Raw genomic sequence first — 19,090 nt, 5'->3', positions numbered from 1 at the left:
TGCAAAGATACTAATTACACAATAGTAGGAAGAAACTTCCCTGTGATACACACTCCCCCCAGCAGGTATTCAGAGAAAGGTGAAAACACTGGATACCTATTGGAGACAAGATCCCAGTCCAGGTGGCCCATTCACCTGATGCAATATATAATTCAGTATGGTTTAGTATACAATTTTATACCAGTGATTTGCAACCAGAGCAGCGCCCATCGACTCCTCATCTAGATATTTGCCTAGTTTTACAACAGGCTACATAAAAAGCACTGGCAAAGTCAGTACAAACTAAAATTTCATAGAGACAACTTGTCTAGACTGCTCTATATGCTATACACTGAACTCTAAGTACAGTATTTATATTCCAAATTATTTATTTTATAATTTATATAGTAAAAATTAGAAAGCAAGCAATTTTTCAGTAATAGTGTGCTGTGACACTCTTGTATTTTTATGTCTGATTTTGTAAGCAAGTAGTTGTTAAGTGAGGCATAACTTGGGGGTATGAAAGACAAATCAGACTCCTGAAAGGGGTGTAGGAGTCTGGAAAGGTTTTGAACCACTGATTTAGACACCTATAAGCAGGCAAAAAATGGTAGAACTGAGTCTAGAAAAGCAAATTCAAAACAAAAAGGACTAAATCTGGAACCATCTTGTTTGAGCTGAAAAAATAAACAAACCGTTTCTGATCCAGTCAGAAGCAGAACAGCAATCTCAGCAAATTAAGAACTTCAACTGAGTTCACAAACAAATTAAAATGTTGACTAAAAAGCTAAATGGAAAACGGCAATACTCCTTTCACAGGCACAGTGATGATATGAATGCAGGTACAGAAAAACAATTACATCACAGTGGTCAGAGGTCATGAGAAATATAATAATTCAAACCTTTACCAGCTATTTTACATCAGACCGATTTTAATCTGAAACTCTTACAAGGGATCTGGGTTCACTTGCATTTCAAAAATGAGCACAGACTCACTTGTTTGCCACATCAATAAGGTGATCACTGCTGACAGCAAAAAGCTGCTCCCTGTGTCTCTGCTTCATCTCATCGGAGATACCATTCAAGAAATGATTCATCCCTAAAAGGGAAAATGTGATTTGGTAAGTGTACGGAGTCTTAGGTATCGAAGGATAAATGCACAGAGTACCCCAAAGCAGGATAGGTTGGGAGAGGAATGAATACAGTCTGCAGCTAGTTAATAGCTAAACAATTCTACGCTCGTCATAAAAAGTACAGTACGAACTTCTAATTGTTAACCACTGTCAAGGCTAGAGATGAGCAGAGAATGGACGTTCCATTTTGTGGAGAATTTAAAAAAAAAATGTTTTGACAAAATCAAAAAGTTTTGATTTGAACTTATAGAATACAAAATGCAAAAAAATTAACCAAAAAGCCATTTGGAAGGAGAAAAAAAATCTAAATTTATTCCCAAAGTGTCAAAATGGGACATTTTGACATTGTCAGAACTTTTTCCCTTTTTTCTCCAAATAGACTTTTGGTGAACTCAGAATGATTTCATGAAGGTTTTGATTTTAGCAACTGTGTTATCCAATGGAAAGCCGTTCTGTCAGAATTTTGCAGCCAGCTTTAGTCAATGCTGCTAAGACAAAGATCTGACCCATCTTTTTTTCTATATACGGTCCACATAATTCTGCAAACAAATGCTTCTATATACTCACAAGAAATCCGGTAACAAGAATCACTTCAGTGATCAAAGAGGTTAAACATAATCACAGATGGACTTCTTGACACTGCAACTTATGACCCAAAAAGGGGAACATTAAGCAATCACCACACATTTATGGCTCTACAGCTCCATTCAACTGTCTCTTCTCTCCCCTTCTAGCTACTGGGAGGGATTTTAAGGGTATTCTCTTTCCTCTCCTCTAAATTCCATCTCACTGGAGGAGCTAGGAGGCAGCCTCATTCATTTCCTCAGTCCTTATGAGCATTGCTATTTTCAGTACTTCACGAACTTTGCCTGATACCAGTTGGAGTGTGAGCAGCTCCAGACTAGCCTGTGCACTGCATAGGAGTGCAGATCAAGCACCAAAGGATGAGAATCATTACCCTTTGACAAGCCACCAGCATGTGACATTAAAGCATTTTGTTCACATATGAGCACCTGAAAATTGACAGTGCCTAGCCTGTGTTCATTGTTCAAGGTAACAGGCAGCAAAAGCCCATGAATGGTGGAAAAGTAAAAAATGTTTGAAGTTGTTTTTATGTAATAACCTAAATGGCCTTGCTTGTGTTAACACTTTACAAACATTAAGATTCAAAAATCAATGCATGTTCCTTTATTTATACTTAAGGGGTGGAGTAGGTGCCTTAACTTTAAGTTTTGGTTTGGATTTAGCAGCAGGGGAGGAGCTGTTCTCTCAAACTACAAACTATTTTGAACTGTGTTTAAAAAAAGTTCTTAAAAAAAAAAAAGGGAGGAACCATTCATCATGGCATCCAAACATGCAGCTAATTTTACTATTTACACTTAGTACTTTTCATTAAATATCTCCAAAGCACCAAACAACTTTATGCTTTCCCCATCTCTAAAAATAGGAAGCAGAGGGGTTAAGCAAATTCAGGATCGGTGTACGCATTTGGCTAAAACGGGTATATAATCCATACACTTTTCCAAGTATTCCATTTAACCAATAGACCTTTATGATTTTTCTATGTGCTAGAACAGGTGCAATTTGTTGAGGCTGAGAAAGACAGGTTAAAGGGTTAGTTATTTCTTTAAGTTCCTCCTATTCTCCCATGACAATATTACGATCACAAGCAGCAATAAGAACATTTCAGTGGAAAGACATCACACGTGATCTTCAAGGTGAGCAGTAGCATCTCGCTGTTTTATAGATACGAATCCTTCCGTTAAATCCACTGATGCCAAACATGAGCTTATGAAAGGGATTAGATGAGCAGAGTAGGACTCATTCACTTCCTTCTAAGCCTAGCTAGAACACTGGATTCCCACGACGGGGAACTCAGAACATAGATCGTACCTTTGTCTGAAGGAGCGATAGGAGCATCTACAGCTGCAAACACTGCAAGCTTGGCCTCCTCAATGTCTTGCTGTGCAAATTCCCCCGACTGAGCCCATGCCGCTGCTTTTTCAAAAGTTGAAAAGGTGGATGTAGAATTTGGATCCCTACCAAATGAGAGGAATTACTTTTGTATTACAGACGACAACCTGAGTCTGTACAACTTTTAATACGACGTTTGTTTTAAAACCCACTGCCTTTCATTCAAAGATTGCTAATCACTCACCAAATTCTATAAACTACATCGAGACCACACATACGCACATGCACACATATCATACCAGATGAAGGCAGCTGCGTTCATACAGCACATAGAAACACTAGACAGTAGTTCGAGATAAGGAGTATTTTATTCAACAGAAGTTATAGCAGACTGTAGGTGGACAGTGGGCCAAATTCTGTAGTGATGTAAACAGTTTCTAGGCTGTATCATGAAAAAAGATACAATTAAATGCAAGTGCTAAATCAGTGCAACTTGCACAGATTTGGCATTCAGCAGGTGTGCAAAACAAATAAAATCTACAGTGATATATTATTTGGGGACCAAATTTAGTGCCTGGCATAAGCAGGTGCTACTCTCATTAGTATCAATATCAGTTATGCTTGCTTACTCCAAGGATGAATTTGGTCCATGAGTTCTGGAGATGGTATAGCATAAGGTGGGGTGGGCAGAGGTTACACCTGCCTGTACAATTGCTTTTCCTGCTATAACCACTTTCTGTCCCTCAGCCTGTTACACCCATTTTGCAAACCTACTGAGGTCCAAATTGGTGAAAATTACTCTAGGTCGTAACTCACACCTGCTGTGTGGCTGACACAAATGCTTACACCACCACTCAATTTAGCCCAAAGCCTTCTGTGGGAGCTGTGCTTGGCTGCATGCAACCCATTATAATTATTTAATTAGGCTAGGACAGTGGGCATATACCCCATCTCTGGTGAAGAGTCATGGCATTAAGTTACCACGTGGTTAGGATCTCTGTTTCAGGTCTAAGATGAACAGCAGAAGCTTCAGTAATAATGTGTCTCTCAAGACCAGACAGGAACAATTGTTCAGGGCTAATTAAATAGATTACACTTTTTCTTTATGTCACCAGCACTTCTTTCTGCTGTAATCAAGTCTTCCTTGGAGGTGTACAGCCCAATCACCCCACATGGAGTCCTCTCTGGTTCTGATAGGTAGGGGAGAGGCCAGGGCTTTTGGGAGAAGCCAGTTTAGATCTATATGCCAGGAACCTCACTACCTCCCCCAGCTATTGTTCTTAAAATGCCTAAGTTCCCTCTCTTCTGCCAGGACCCATCCCCATTGCCAGGCCAGGAAGAAACTAGCTGAAGCTGGCATACAGTTGAGGCTGGTGGTAAAATTGGCACACTAGTCACCACATACCCTGTTGCCTCCTTATTCAGTGTAACAGCTACCACCAAGCTTGGATAAGTGAAGCCTAGGATGAGAGAGGGGTTTTACTGAATCCTGGGAGGAGCAGGGAGAAGGGGAGAAAGCCAGAAGCCAAGTGACAGATCTCAGTGATGTCAGTGGTAAGCCACCTCTTTCCTCATCTCTATCTCAGCCTCATTTTCTTGTCCTATACAATTCACTTACAGTCCTGGTAGGTAAAGTTAAATGGGGTCTGAAATGATGGCTGCATATGCAGAGACAATGGCTACATTTTATAGACGGACTCTACAGGGGAGACACAGTGTTACCTGTAAGAATAGAAAGTGAATATGCCACTATGACTGAGTGTAGCACCTCCTCCATAAGCACCTCCTTTCTCTCTGATCTCCCTATGCAAGAATTTAGCTGTCATCAACCGTGCAAGGATCCGAAGGCTGAAACAAAAGATTAAAGCATAGGTGTTAAATCTGCCCTCTGGCATTTGATATCAAATCTACCACCTCTCCTCTTGACCAGAGTTTTTCAAAGATCTAAGTTATCCAAATGAAGTATTCCTAATTGCACCCTACAGTAACAATGATGATGTAAGCACAAAATTTAAGAATTTTAAATGATGCCATCTTCAATACAGTCTCTTGACTTCTGCATACTAGAATAGCACTACCATGATGCTCCCTAACTTTCCTAAATTCTTTAAATTTCATCCCCCTCCATGAAATGTAAAGTTCTCTAAGCCTCTTCTTTTGTCACATACCATGTCATCATATACACAAAGGAACAGGATCAGAGTGTGTAGGGTCCTCCTTCAATTTGGAAGTTATAATTAAGTTGCTTTTGGTACCCAAATTCTAACAACGTGGCAAATTCTGCCCTTGGAAAAAGACTTCAGCAGGAGTCATGAGCAGAACCAAGGTAGATTTTGACCCAATGACTCCACTCTCCCTTACAGAACTTGTTATTTTAGGCAATTATTTAAACACAATTAGATCAACAGCTGTGCAAAGACTGCCCTCTAGAGGATTTCTCATGAGTGTGCTTCAAAAATATATAAAGGTTACTGACCTGTAAATGCAAATTCTTTGAGATAGGTGATCCCTATGTGTATTCCACAAGTTGGTGCGCATGCAAGCCATGCGCCCAACTCTGGAAATTTTAACAAGCAGCGCCCATTGGCCCGCACATGCATAGGAGCTCATCTCATGCTCCAGACCGAAGACATAAAAGGCGGTGCAGGCCAATGGCTCTCCAGTTACTCTTCTTACAAATCCAAAAAGATCCGAAGGGACAGAGGGGGTGGCTACTGGAATATAGACTGGGACCACATACCTCAAAGAACTTCCAGTTGCAGATAAGTACCTCCATTTCATCTTCAAGTGCTGGTCTCTGTGTGTATTCCACATGTGGATGACTGACAAGCAGTATTCAGACTGGAGGGGGGTGCAAGGATGCTGGCAAGAAAGATACTTGAACTACTGCAATTCCCCCTCAGGATGTGCCTGTGTCCACAGCAGAGGCTTGAACTTGCGTGCAATGTTTAACTCTAGGTAGCCGCCCTGCATATGTCCAGAGATGGTACTCTGTGCAGTGATGCTGAAGAGGCAGCTTGTGCGCTGGTGGAAAGTGCCCTTACTCTGTCAGGTGGAGAGATTGTGTGCTACCAGTTAGCACATAATGATGCACACACAAACCCATTTAGAGATCCTCTTAGAAGATATAGTTTGTCCTCGTGAACTCTTTGTAAGAAAGAGCCTAGATTTCCTGATAGATTTGATCCTCTGCAGGTAGAATGCTAAGGTGTGTCTGATGTCAAGGGACTGAAGCTTCCTTAACAGAGGTATGGTGTTTTGGGAAGAAAACAGGTAAGTGGATAGCTTGGTTGCCATGAAATTCCAAAATAACCTTGGGGAGAAATTAAGGATTCAATCAAAGAAAGACCTTTTCCTTGTGAAAAACAGGATACAGTTGGTCTGCCATGAGGGCTCCGATCCTGCCCACCATCTGAGGTAATAGGCACTTATAATATGACAGGTGGAACATGTTGCCAAGGGTTCAAATGGCAGCCCAGTAAGTGCTGACAGTACAAGACTGAGGGCCCACTGAGGTGTAGGTTTGATGATTAGCAGAAAGGTTCTAATTAGGCCGTTCATAAGCCTCCCTGTTGTAGGATGAATAAAGATAGAATGCCCATCTATTGCAGAAAGGAAGATTGTTCAGGTGAACACCCAACCTATAAGGGATGAGTCTGTTACAATGGTGACTGTGGAGGTGGGAGTGACAAAGGGGAAGCCCACTCTCACTCAGAGACGACCCGTACCTGCTGATAGTGCAGGGGTTACAATTTAAATGTACGGCCACCCCCAGAACAGGTTGAGTCATGCCTCCTCCCAGGCAAGTCTCCCACCTTAACCTGTCTCCCTACCCGGAAAGTAGCAGGCCCCTCCCTGCAGCTCCTAGCTGTTGCTCCTACCTCTCCCGATGGGGCCTGGCTCACAGCTTGCCAGCTCTAGCAGATGCCACACAGGGACTGGGCCTGGCCACATCATGTGACCAAGTGGGACTGACAAACATTGGGAGAAATCTGGGGAGCACGTGACCTACGTACTGTTCCATACGTCATCTCTGCTCTCACTTGATCTGGGTTCAACCACCAGGTAAGAGATACGATGACTCTGGTGGGAATAGTTACTGTGGTGTTAATGTGATCCTTTTCTGAGGAGTACACTGAACAGAGCCAGGTTTGTAAGCAGCATTATGAAACCTGGGGAATGAGTCACATAAGTGCATGAGGCCATGTGGCCTAGGAGAAAAAGGCACATCCTCAGTGTAAGGCCTTGGCTATACTTGCACTTTATACTGCAATAAAGCCTCCCAGAGCGCTCTACCTTACTCCCTGTCCACACTGGCAAGGCACGGAGAGCGCTCTGACTCCCTGGCTAGAGCGGTCTTGGTACTTCACCTCCCCAAGAGGATTAACAGCTGTTGCGTATTGGCTGAGACGCTGCAGCTCCAGTGTAAACGAGGAGTAACGATACTACACACTAACTGACCTCCAGAAATGCCCCATAATTCCCTTAACTGAAGTGGCCGCTCTTGTCTTTGTTGTTAACTCAGGACCCGGAAGTGCCGTTTCAAAGCTCCAGAGAACGGCTGCTTATCTGGTCAAACAAACAGCTTGTTTGCTTGTGTGTGAGTGAGAGAGAAGCAGGGGGCTCCCTTTGGAAGTGCTGACAGTTAATGTTTGCTTAAGAGTGAGTGAGTGAAGGCGGGGGGTTGCCATTTCTGACAGTGGCTGCTTATCTGGTCTGAGAAAAAAAACAAGCAGCTACTGTTTGCTTTGCATGAGGGGGGTTGGGGAGCTAGGGGGATCTGAACTGACAAGACAGCGTGCTGACACACTCTCAGCACCCCAAAAAACCACTCTCTCTCCCCCCACGCTCCCTGTCACACTCCTCCCCACCCCCTCATTTGCAAAGCACGTTGCAGTCATTTGCATGCTGGGATAGCTGCCCATAATGCACTGCTCCCAATGCAGCTGCTGCAAATGTGGCCATGCCAGTGCGCTTTCAGCTCTCAGTGTGGACAGACTGCAGCGCTTTCCCTACTGCGCTTTACGAAGGCTGGTTTAACTCAAAGCATTCTACAGCTGCAAGCGTAGCCATGGCCAAATTCTTGGTCTGTGCGTAATCTGTGCTATCAAATGACTCATTAGCTGAAATATTTCCATGGGGAGTAAAGCTCTTGCTGTAGTGGAGTCCAGTGTCGCTCTGATAAAGTTTATCGTCTGTGCATGTATTAAATTGGACTTTTCTTTGTTTACACAGACTCCTACTGCTCCTAACTGCTGCAGCAGGAACCAAGTTACCAAACAGACCTCTGGGCCAGATCGACCTACCAGGACCCAGGCACTGAGATAAGGGAAAACCCATATGTAACCCTGTCTTAATTGGGCTGCCACCATAGAGAAGACTTCTATGAATACTTTGGGCACTGTCATCAGTCCAAAGGGGAGGACTCTGAACTGGAAATGCTCTTGAGCCACTAGAAATGAAGGAACTTTTTGTGGGAAAGTTGCATATCTACATGGAAATAAGGATTCTTCACGTCAAGAGCCATGAACCACATTCTCTCCTGTCCTGAACTTTGACTTTTGAATAAAACTGTTCACCTGTTGAGGGTCCAGAATGGGTCTCCAACCTTTGTCTTTTCTGGGGACTTAGAAGTAAGGGGAATAGAACCCATTTTCCTTGACACTGAGGTGGTACTGCTTCATTGTCCCTCGTAGGAGGAGGGATGCCTGGCAAAGAATCACCTTGTAAGTGTGATCCTTGAAGGGGGACTGGGAAGGAGGGTTGCATGGAGGGAGGAAGGGAGAAACTCTATGGAGTATCCTTGATGTATAATTTCTAGAACACAACTGTCTGTCATGATGGAATCCTAATTATGGGTGAAAAGTGTGAGGTGGCCCTCAAAGATCATGGGGGTAGAAGTGACTGGCATCAATAGTGGTAGATGGATCTCAACTGTGCATCAAAAGTAGCCCTTGGCAAGTGGCTGAGAATGGGCAGGGGTCGTGGTAGTAGAGGTGGCTGAAAATCAAAATCTCTGAACCCTGTCATTTACGGGGAGGCTGAGCGTTGACTGCAGAGGGGGAGGCCTTGGTCTGTATCCCTCCCTTTGTTGCATTCTCCATGGGGCTGCGGTGTAAATCCCCAGGGAGTGTAGAGTCATCCTCGAGTCTTTCAGCAAGTGCAGGGACTTGTCCATTTTCTCAATGAACAATGAACAAACTCAGCTCATCGAAAAGCAGGTCCTGTTTGGTGTTCTGGAGCCCCTGGGAAGCTGTGAGTAGTGAAGCTAAGACTCATGCCTCATGACTATGCCAGGGGATAAGTCGCTGGATGCAGTGTCAGCTGCATCTACCGCAGCTTGAAAGGAAGCCTTAGCCACTAATTTGCCCTCCTCTAAGAGAGACTGAAACTGGGCTCTGCCATCAGAGGGAAGATTGTCCTTAAAATCGTATTTCACTAATGAGGCCTGATAGTTAGCGATACAGAATTGTAAGCTCATAGAAGAGAAGACTGTTTTCCCCATAAGGTCCGATCTTTGAGCCCTTGTCAGCCAGGGTGATCTTGGGATGCTGTGACCTTGCTCTCTCCATGGCTGCATTGGAGTTGTGCGTTGGGTGGGAGAAGAAAAATTTAGCCCCTCTGGCAGGGACATAATAGCATCTCTCAGCCCTCTTAGATGTGGAGGTGTATGAGTCTGGAGTGTGCCAGACTACTCTGGCTGGCTCCATGATTGCCTTGTTAATCCAGAGCGCCACCTTGCTTTGACCAGATGCAGAATCCTGGACCTCCTCCAGTGGTGTCTGGAGGTTACTGGCAATTGTATGAAATAGCTCCTGGTATTGCCTATAGTCATTTGGTGAAGATAGTGAGAATCGAGTGACAGCTTCATCTGAAGACAAAAATGAGTTTCCTGTCAATACCAGCAGATCCAGGTCTATGTCCTCCTTCTCATAACTCCAGTGGTGCCACGTAGAAGAGTTGTTGTAGGAGTTGTGGACAGATCCAGGGCATCTTCCACAGTGATGCCAGAGCCCCCAATAAGGCCAAAAAGGCAGGATCAACTTGCATGTGGGGTGCAGCCCACGGCATTGTGCACCAGGGATCCCTAGGGAAGTCAGATCTGGGAGGATGACGCTCAAATCTCCTTGACAGTCTATCGTGGCTCAGCTCTCTACAAGGAGATGACGGAACAGCAAGAGCGTCCTATCCAAGTCCGACAATTGCTCTCACTTCACTGGTGGGACCAACAATACCGGAGGGTTGGAGAAGGGATGGCTCCAGTGACAAAACACAGCTTTGTCCTCTACTGTGGCAATGTCCCTCACAAGCACCAGGCCAGAGAAGAGAAAAGACTGAGTGTAAGGGAGGAATATATCCTCCAGTGTAGTATAAAATCGTCCATAAGACTCAGTGCTTGAGGCTGATGGTTCTGACTCATCCCAGGAAGTGGTAGCCAGGTGGTCCTTAGGAGGATGGGACAGTACTGAGGAAGAATCAGGCCCAGCACTTCTGGATTGAGCCAGTGGGTGTCAGTCCTTGTGTTTTGGAACTGGAGCTACCAATGGCTCCTTTTTGCATACTTTACCCTCCAACCTGGGGGTCTTTGGTGGTCCTGGACCCACCAGATTTGCATGCAAATGCTAACCCAGCTTGGATGGGCTCAGGGAAGGTTCCTTTCCTTCTTGGGCAGATCCGGAAGGCCATCTTGCCTTACGAGTATCAGAGAGTGTTCCTTAGTCTCATGGGAAACCCAGGAAGAAGAGTTTTTGGGCTAAGCAGCTGTAGATTCCACTCCTAAGCTGGTGGTCAGAGGGGTGCTGCTCATCTGATGGGACAAATGTACTGGGTCGGGGGGAGAGGGTATCCCTGGCCTGGATCAGAAGGAGGCCTCATAGCCTTCTCCATAAGGTGCTTTCTTAATCAAAGTTCACAAGCTTTGCAAGTTCGCAGCAGAAAAGTGTGACAGATGCTGCACTTTGCAGCAATATATGTGTCTCACCCAAACAATAGAGACAGGGTTGGTGATTGTCCTTCATGGAAAAGGAGCAAGGGGAGGGGAGATGGTTCTTGAACCCTAGGACTTGAAAGCAGTCCCAGACCACAGGGAGCCCACAGTAAGGGGGGGGGGGGGGAGAAATACCTTACCTATGCTAATAACTAACTATGCCAATATAAACTATACCGTCTTTAGATTTTTTTTTTTTTTTTTTTTTTTTTTTTTTTTTTTTTTTTTACAGAGTACAAGGATAAAAGCTGGAGAAACATGTGGACACAGGGATTCCAACTTAGGCCATGCGGCGGTAAGAAGGAACTGGAGAGGTGTTGACCCACACTACCTCTTATGTGCTGGGTCTGGTGCACAAGGTGAACTACTGTGCATGTGTGGGCCAGCGAACACGGCTTGTTAGAATTTCTGGCCTCTGGAGCTTAGCACGCATGCACACCTACACAGAGACCAGCACCTAAAGAAGAATTTCTGCATACAACCTGGTTAATGGTTTTCAGTCTAAAACTAGGTCAGTTTTATTTTTACACTACTGATCCTTTCTATTTCCCACCTTGCATAGTCAGGAGCTGTGTAGGGAACAGTTCGAATGCATTCTCCAACATAATTCACTGGGAAGGGAAGTAGAAAATGGGTCTTCATCTGACATGGTTTGAAGGTAGGCTCCTGAGAGAAAATTGCATCTGGGTTGATTAACATGGCAGTTAGAGATTTTAAGTAGCTACAACAGTCCATTCATTTGAGAATATTAGCACCATTGCATACTTCTTAATAAGAGCCTGACACACTCAAACACCAGCACCCACGCATTCAACCTAGCACTGGTTATTTTGTTAAAAAATGATGAAACTGTGCACATGCCCCCTTGTAATACTATTATCAGACATACTGAAATTGTCTTGGTCTACTACAGCACAGGGATGTTGTACAAATACTGCATCATCACACTACACATTCTCAGTTATGCAATCCCTGTACCTTACTGGATTAGGAGTTCCCTCTCCTCTCTGCAATGCCTTCAGAACTAACCATTCATCCCACCTAACTTGAGATACAAAAATAAATTACTCTTAGTAATTGGGGGTGGGGTGGGATGTCTGTGTAAAAGGAAGCCATCAGGGGCCAAGTAGAGCCAAAAGAGGAACTATTAAGAAGTCTAGGCTTAGGCAGCATGTCAGGATGAGGCGAGGGTCAGATTTCATGGCTACAGGCCTTGGAAGTTCCGAGAACAGCATCCAATGACAATGCAGGATGAGAAGGCACAACATATTTCAGTTAAGCATGAATAACTGGAGAGTACAGTTCACTGCAATAACCATAAAAAGGGCCAATTAGATCAGTAATATGATTAACTAAAGTCAAATAAACTGTACTTACAGTAATTAGTTTCCTTGTGATTTGTGAACAATTAAGCCCTTCCCTTCCAACAGGCATGAGCTCTGGAGACTTCTACAAATATAGGACTTTGTATTAGAGTTTCAAAAGCCAGAATAAGGAATATTACAAAAATTCCCGTTTTTTCCCCTAGGGTCATGCATCACCTTTTGCCCTCCTTCCCCTACAAACATCAAGGTATTTTGATTACTTGTTTCTCCTTGCATTTATGAGGAAACACTAAAATGGACTTAATCTCATGGATAACCTGGCAAAAAGCTGTGCCATATGATAACCTGAAATTCGTAAGGGCTGTATTGCCAGGCTTTAGACAATGACTGTGGGCTTCTCAATCCCTTCTATCATGCAGCGGCACAAGAGATTTACACAAATTACTCCTCTCTTTGACGCAGTCCTTAAAACTGATTTCAGTTGTCTTATATGGTCCATGATCATAGATCAGAATTTGCTCCACCTGAGCGTGACCACCACTGAGCACGTATAACACTTCGCTAGATGTCCTAGCCCAGGAAGGAGTTATTCTACAGCTGAATGACTGTTTGGAGGAGCTGCATGGCACAAGATCTCTCTCTCTGGAATACATCTTAAATGGAGCTCAGCTAAAGAGAAGTGACAAGACCCACGTGATGGGAGGGGAAAAAATCCCTCCTCCCCAACACCTGAAACAGCAATCGGGGTGTGGAGTACAAGTCCCAGTAGTTGAAATCAGAAGTTCAACCCCCACCTAATCAACCACTGAAGCCACACAGAGGTTTATACATTCTCCTAGAGAGGTGCCCAAAAAAGAAAGCTGTGATGTTCAGGGGCAGAAGGAAGCACATTTTTCATTAGCGGTGTGAGAAGCTACTCTTTTAGATTTTCCCTAAAATCTCCATCCACCCCTTAAATACATAAATAGTTTGTGGCCCAGCAGATTGATATTCTGCCCAGAAAATATTTACACTAGCTGGCATTATAAACTATTTTCATCATCACAGAGTTGAATAACTAAACAGTAAAAAGTGCACATTAGCTAGGCAAACAGTTTGAAGGTCACATTGCATACCGAAGGAACTGATTTCTCTTTGAGAAGTCACAAGCCTCTTTGTATGGACAGGATGCGTATAAGTTCACCAAACCTTTTGCCTTCCATTCGCATGCTACACAGCATTAGTCTGTCTACTATTAATCTTATTCGGTATATTAACTCAAAAATAGAGGCTAATGACCAATTTTACTCACAAATCAGATCTTTTTGCATACCTCAATCACATGGGGGCGAACAGGTTTTCTCTCTTTTTTGCTTCTAGTGATGCCCTTTAAAAAGTTTTCTACTTCTTTAGATGCTTGTGACATCTGTTGAGGTGTAGCATTCACTGAACATCTGTTTAAAAAAACAAAACCCTTATACATAGTAACCTGTTTCTTGCAGTTTTACAAGCTTTTAAATTTCAACTATTTCCCGTCCTTGTACACGTTTTTTTAAGCATCCAAATCTCAGAAAATCTTTGTGCGAGTGACCCTGATGATAAAGACAAATTACAGCTGTAAATAAGGAAAGCATTGACAATTCTGACTGCAATATACCACCAGTGCACTGCCACGAGAAACTCCCATTAGATTCTCATTGCTTTTCCCAAGACAGTGAATCAAAACTTGTTCAACAGCATCAAACTTAGCACTCTGTTAACAGCCTGGCATTCCTGGAGAGACAGATAAACTATGTTTAAGCTTTAAAAGGCAATCTCTCCACACCACTATTACCAATTCTTTCTTTACAACTAGATCTTACCACAGATTCTTGCATTTAATAAAAAAACAACTATACTTAGGTCATTTCCCTGCCCCCAAATCAAGGTACAATATCCTGCAAATTAACAAATTCAGAACAAGTTTAGTACTTCAGTAGTAACTTTTGAAATTACAGTGCCTGAGTGCAAGCATTTTGATTTTAGCATTTCATTCATCTTTCTCAATATTTAAATACAAAGTGGAGTCCAAGACCTCACCATTTCTCCTTAGAAGCAGACAGGCCAAACCCACTTAAAAAAACCCTAAAACACAGAACTTGGGCTTGGTTTTGGTTTAATTGGCTTGTGAGTTACTTGTTGGCTAGTTTTTGGCTTGTAGCTTGTTTGGCTCGTAGCAGCTTGTTGCTGCTTTTTTTTTTGATCAGGTCCCAGCAAGCAGGGGCTAGCGTCAGGGGTACACTGTGGGCCTACCACAGTCCCAGACTGTACGCCAGGGGATCTAGTCACAGAGTGTTGGGGTTCTTAGGGATTGGTTTATTCTAGCCTTGTTTTGAAATGGGTTTAGCTTGATTTTTGGCTTACTGTGGAAGTCGGGGTGCTTATTAATCGCATGAAAGTTGGCAACTGTGTTTAGAAGCAGGAACTTCTCCAACCTGAATTACATGAGTGTAAGGACGTTGACTATTAACAGAAAAGGAACATTAGCAGGTTCTCACCTCATGTTATCACTGTTTAATAAATATTTCTTAATGCGTGGTAGTTTGCGTAGTACTGGTTTAATATCAGACATTTCTGCAATTCGCTTAATCAGTTTCACCTGAAAAGGAGGGAAGAAATAATCAGCAAATGTGTAGGTAGTGTATATATTAGCATAAATAAGCACAGCATTACATAAGAGTTTGACACCAGTTAAATGAACCACCTCCCCTTTACCTGATCCATGCCATTAAACATTTCTTGTAACTCTCCGGCAGGTGTAAGGGTTTTGCTAGCTCGAACAGATGCATATAAATGCCCAGAATCAGGAATTCCATTTGACAGCTCTTGTGCAGTCATCTTAACCAGTACTCTAAAATGCTCCTCTTCTTCAAAGTGTGGGCTGTATCGGAAAGGGAGAAAACAAAAGTCACTTGCTACAATAGTACTAATTCATTAAAAGAAAAAAAGAAAAACCCAGACAAAGGAACAACGGAGAAAAACACAAGAATTCTCCAGATCTCATGCAGAAATGTTCTAGTCTACTTTAAAGTATTACATGGTTCATTGTGATAAGTTCTAAAACTAGCCTTTACCCATTCAGCTGATTAACGCATAATATGGTTTGTATAGAGAGAAGACTATTTTGATTTAGAGCATGTTGAAATTAAGTTATGCAAAATCAGAATTGCCCCAGAAAAATAAAGTAGGAACTTTTTAAAAAAATTTTGAGGGAGAGGGGAAAGTAGAAGAGGGCCCAAAAACACACAAAAAACCAATACACTACTTGTTAAAGATTTCACTCCATAAGTGCATCATGTCTGGCAGATTTCTATCCAGGCACAGAGAAGAAAAGAGCACACCCTAAAGGAAAAAGGAAGATACTTCACACACAGGATAAACGAATAGAAGACAACTGAAATAAAGGCTGGAGAAACATGTGGTAGCATTTTATGAAAGTGGTTCTACAGTGTCAGCCTAATGGCCTACATCACAGAACAACCACCAGATTCACACTTTATTCAAGAGAGACCCACTGCTAAAACTGCAGAGCAGACAAGAGGTGTAGTTACACAGCTCTACATGAACGGTACCTTCCCTACTATAGGGTAAATCCTGCCCCATGTGCCAGTAAGAGTCAGCTTCTGTGCCTCTATGTCAGCCCATCACATCCAGATGGTAGTTAAATGTGGTGTAGAAGGAAGGCAGTGGGACTCTGGATCAAAAAAAAGCTGTTCAGGGGATGAGAGCTCCTACAAATGAGTCCCTAATCTAATCCCCTAAAGAACCCTTCAGATATACTGGTTCCCCTCTCTCCATACACTGTGGGCAGTAACTACTGCACAGCAGTTACAGCAGGAGAAAAGGACCACAACAGGTCAACATTAAGAAAAATTAAGAGTCTTAATTGGGTTAAGTGGGGAAGTCCTAACAAGTCTGACCCTTTATGAGCTTGACTATGAATACTCAATGTTGAATATTTGTTAACTATACATTCCTAGTGCACTACATATGTAGGTTTGGCAGCATTCTATTTTTTTATTATTTTATAATACCTGTCAATATCAATGTCTATCTTTAAAGCACTTTCAAAATTATATCAATTTAAATTGTCACAATGGGAGATATGGGGGAGATCAGACTATTGAGGAGGCAGACAATTTTTTTAATGACCGTAAATGTTGAGAATCAAATTGTTAAAACTTTAACCATTATAACACAAATTGTCAACATCACATGTCGAACTATAAAGTAAATAGCCTTATATCAAACTCTAATAAATTTTCAAGCAACTTTTTTCTTACTTTGCCTATCTGTAAATTTCTATTATCATCGATGGAAATGTATTTTGGTCTGTGTGTGTACAGTGAAATCAATGATTTCTGACAAAAATCTAATCCTTCCAAGTTTATATATATATTAAAAAGTCCTACACTTATTATGCCATACCCCTTTGTCACGGAAGAATTGAAACAGGAAAACATCTTTTGTTCCTTAGCTTTTTTACACTACTTGGATACTGTGGTAAGAAAGATTATAAAAACAATCTGAAGATAAAACGTTACCTTTGGGATAACTGTGATGGTGAAATTTATATTTTCCTTAAGTCAACAAAAGCTCACTTCTACACCAATTTTCAGCCCAATGTGATTTGAAATCACTGAAGTGTTCAACATTAAGCGCCTACTTTATGGAGAAATTTTGCTCCACCCTTAACTACAGTGCAGTCAGTGTAATACAGCAGCATATATTTTGTTATGATTTACCTGTTCATACGCATCCAGATGTGAATCATCTGAAATGATGTGTGGGCTGACAGACATGCCACCTGTTTTTAGCTCTATTTGCTGGGCTTGCTCTCTGTAACCAAGGGCTCCACAGCCCATTCTGTAAAAAAAAAAAAAAAAAGTAGTGTTTTATTTTCACCGAGTTCAATCATATAGTAAAACCAGAAACAATCCAAGTTGTCCAATACAAATACACAATGTAACTTAGAAGGGTAAAGTTAAGTAATCTGAGGCATTATCAAATACATGGGTTTTTTTAATTAATAAAGACACTAGTTGTTTTTTTTTTAAATGTCAGCAAATACCCAATATATGCTATTAAACAAAGAAAAAAATTAAAATACATTTTTAATACACTATTTTGTATTTGATAAATAAAGTGGTTTACAAGCTTACTGGCTAACTGTCTCAGACCCTCCTCCATAATCAACATTATTTGTACTATTGAAGCATCACTGAAATTACAGAAAGCAGAGGTAGAGATAGTGAACAATTCCTAGAACGATTGCTTTCTATCAATATTATTTCCATGTATTGTAACACATCATATCATCCTCACAGCTTTAAATACACTAAATTATCTTACTTAGTAATGACATTGCAGAAGAGTGGCACATATGGTTTGAGTTCCTCTGGAAGTGTGTTCAAGCTGGAAACAGCTCTGAAATATACCATCCCATTGGTCGGCTGAGCACAGTACTGGACAGGGATTTCATCAGCTATAAACAAAAGAAGAACATTGCTGTCTGCATCCCTCACTTTGAGCACATCGTAACTATGACATTTGCCAAAAGGACTTTATACTAGAGTTATTTTTGACACTGCAAAGGTAATAGGAAGCCACTTTCTGTTTTAATTGAAGGTATTGTTATGAGTCCTGGATTGAATCATGAGTTTTCTAGGCCAGTATATAGTTATACTCAGTAGGAATCACCTTCCAAATTACCATATTGAGAAAGATCATTAAATATTTAAATTTTAGAGTCAGAGAAGGACAAAGTAGGTGTGGTAATATATTTTTATTGGACCAATAAACTACTGTTGGTGAGAGAGAGAGAAAGAAAACCTTTTGTTACATGGAGTTCTTCTTCAGGTCTGTGTAACTCGAAAGCTTGTCTCTCCCACCAAACAGAAGTTGGTCCAATAAAAGATATTACTTCACCCACCTTGTCTCTCTAATATCCTGGGACTGACACAGCTACAACACCACTGCATACAAGAATAAGAGAAAGCAGTCAAACAACTGAAAGGCAAACTGTTTTTGAAAACTGCACTAAGGAACCCTTTGTCCCTTTTTCCCCTTGACCCCATCATCTCCAAAGAATAGCTGTGATGTTTTCATTGTAAACAAAACCAGTGGAAAACTCAAATATATTGTAGTTATTGATGTGGAGACAAGAGTCTTGCTGACCTGTGGGAAAAAAAGGAGGGTATTGTTTGGAGAAGTACAGGAGAAGAGGGGGAAGGAGAAAAAGAAGGAAACAATCATTTAAAAAAACCCAGAAAAAGCAATTTTCAGCCCCATTTTCTTTGCTTTATTTTCCTCCTCCCCCATTTTAAGTAAATTGGGGGGAGGGGTTGCTTGTGCTGAAATGAGAGAGAAACTGAGGTGGCATAGAGGTGACAATAGAGAGCTATGTACACAAAGAAGTATGCTTACTAAGGAACCTATAGCATGATTGCATAAATCAATATTTATCAAAACTCAGGGAACAACATGACTGAGACAAACCCAAACATTTCTGAACTCTGATTGCCTGAAGTAACTCAATTTTTTGTATCAAACTACCCAACTGCCTTTAATAGTCAGCAGCTCTCACATGCTCCTCTGGGACCAGAATTTGATCCTTCAACATATTCTTAGAGGCAGAGGTGTTTTAGTTCATTACAATTAATTATAAAATTATTGTTATAAAAGTGTTTTCTAATTATTATAATGTGTTACCACAACAATGTAGGTTGACTAAA

At 41.8% G+C, this 19,090-nt stretch overlaps 1 protein-coding gene and 1 long non-coding RNA gene across 3 annotated transcripts in view; one reads left to right on the top strand and one right to left on the bottom strand.

Annotated features, from left to right (window-relative positions):
• PITRM1 (pitrilysin metallopeptidase 1) overlaps positions 1 to 19,090 on the bottom strand; it is a 46,784-nt gene that overhangs the window by 1,398 nt on the left and 26,296 nt on the right. For both annotated transcript variants that reach the window (XM_054020989.1, XM_054020990.1), the window contains exons 16-26: positions 17,709 to 17,841; positions 17,102 to 17,222; positions 15,622 to 15,698; positions 15,072 to 15,237; positions 14,855 to 14,955; positions 13,651 to 13,771; positions 12,391 to 12,462; positions 11,567 to 11,679; positions 4,749 to 4,874; positions 3,006 to 3,151; positions 976 to 1,078 (exon numbers count right to left, since the gene is read on the bottom strand). In XM_054020989.1, coding sequence (XP_053876964.1) covers positions 976 to 1,078; positions 3,006 to 3,151; positions 4,749 to 4,874; positions 11,567 to 11,679; positions 12,391 to 12,462; positions 13,651 to 13,771; positions 14,855 to 14,955; positions 15,072 to 15,237; positions 15,622 to 15,698; positions 17,102 to 17,222; positions 17,709 to 17,841 — 1,279 coding nt within the window. The remainder of the gene's footprint in view (positions 1 to 975; positions 1,079 to 3,005; positions 3,152 to 4,748; positions 4,875 to 11,566; positions 11,680 to 12,390; positions 12,463 to 13,650; positions 13,772 to 14,854; positions 14,956 to 15,071; positions 15,238 to 15,621; positions 15,699 to 17,101; positions 17,223 to 17,708; positions 17,842 to 19,090) is intronic.
• LOC128833090 (uncharacterized) lies at positions 7,464 to 11,555 on the top strand. Its single transcript, XR_008444110.1, has 3 exons — positions 7,464 to 7,688; positions 8,262 to 8,752; positions 11,246 to 11,555. It is a non-coding gene; the product is annotated as an uncharacterized LOC128833090 (long non-coding RNA).

The sequence above is a fragment of the Malaclemys terrapin genome, chromosome 2 (genome assembly GCF_027887155.1).
Source record: "Malaclemys terrapin pileata isolate rMalTer1 chromosome 2, rMalTer1.hap1, whole genome shotgun sequence".
In the NCBI taxonomy this organism is placed as follows: Eukaryota; Metazoa; Chordata; order Testudines; family Emydidae; genus Malaclemys; species Malaclemys terrapin.
The sequence above is the reverse complement of the archived record's forward strand: the minus strand, read 5'-3'. Positions and strand labels throughout refer to the sequence as shown.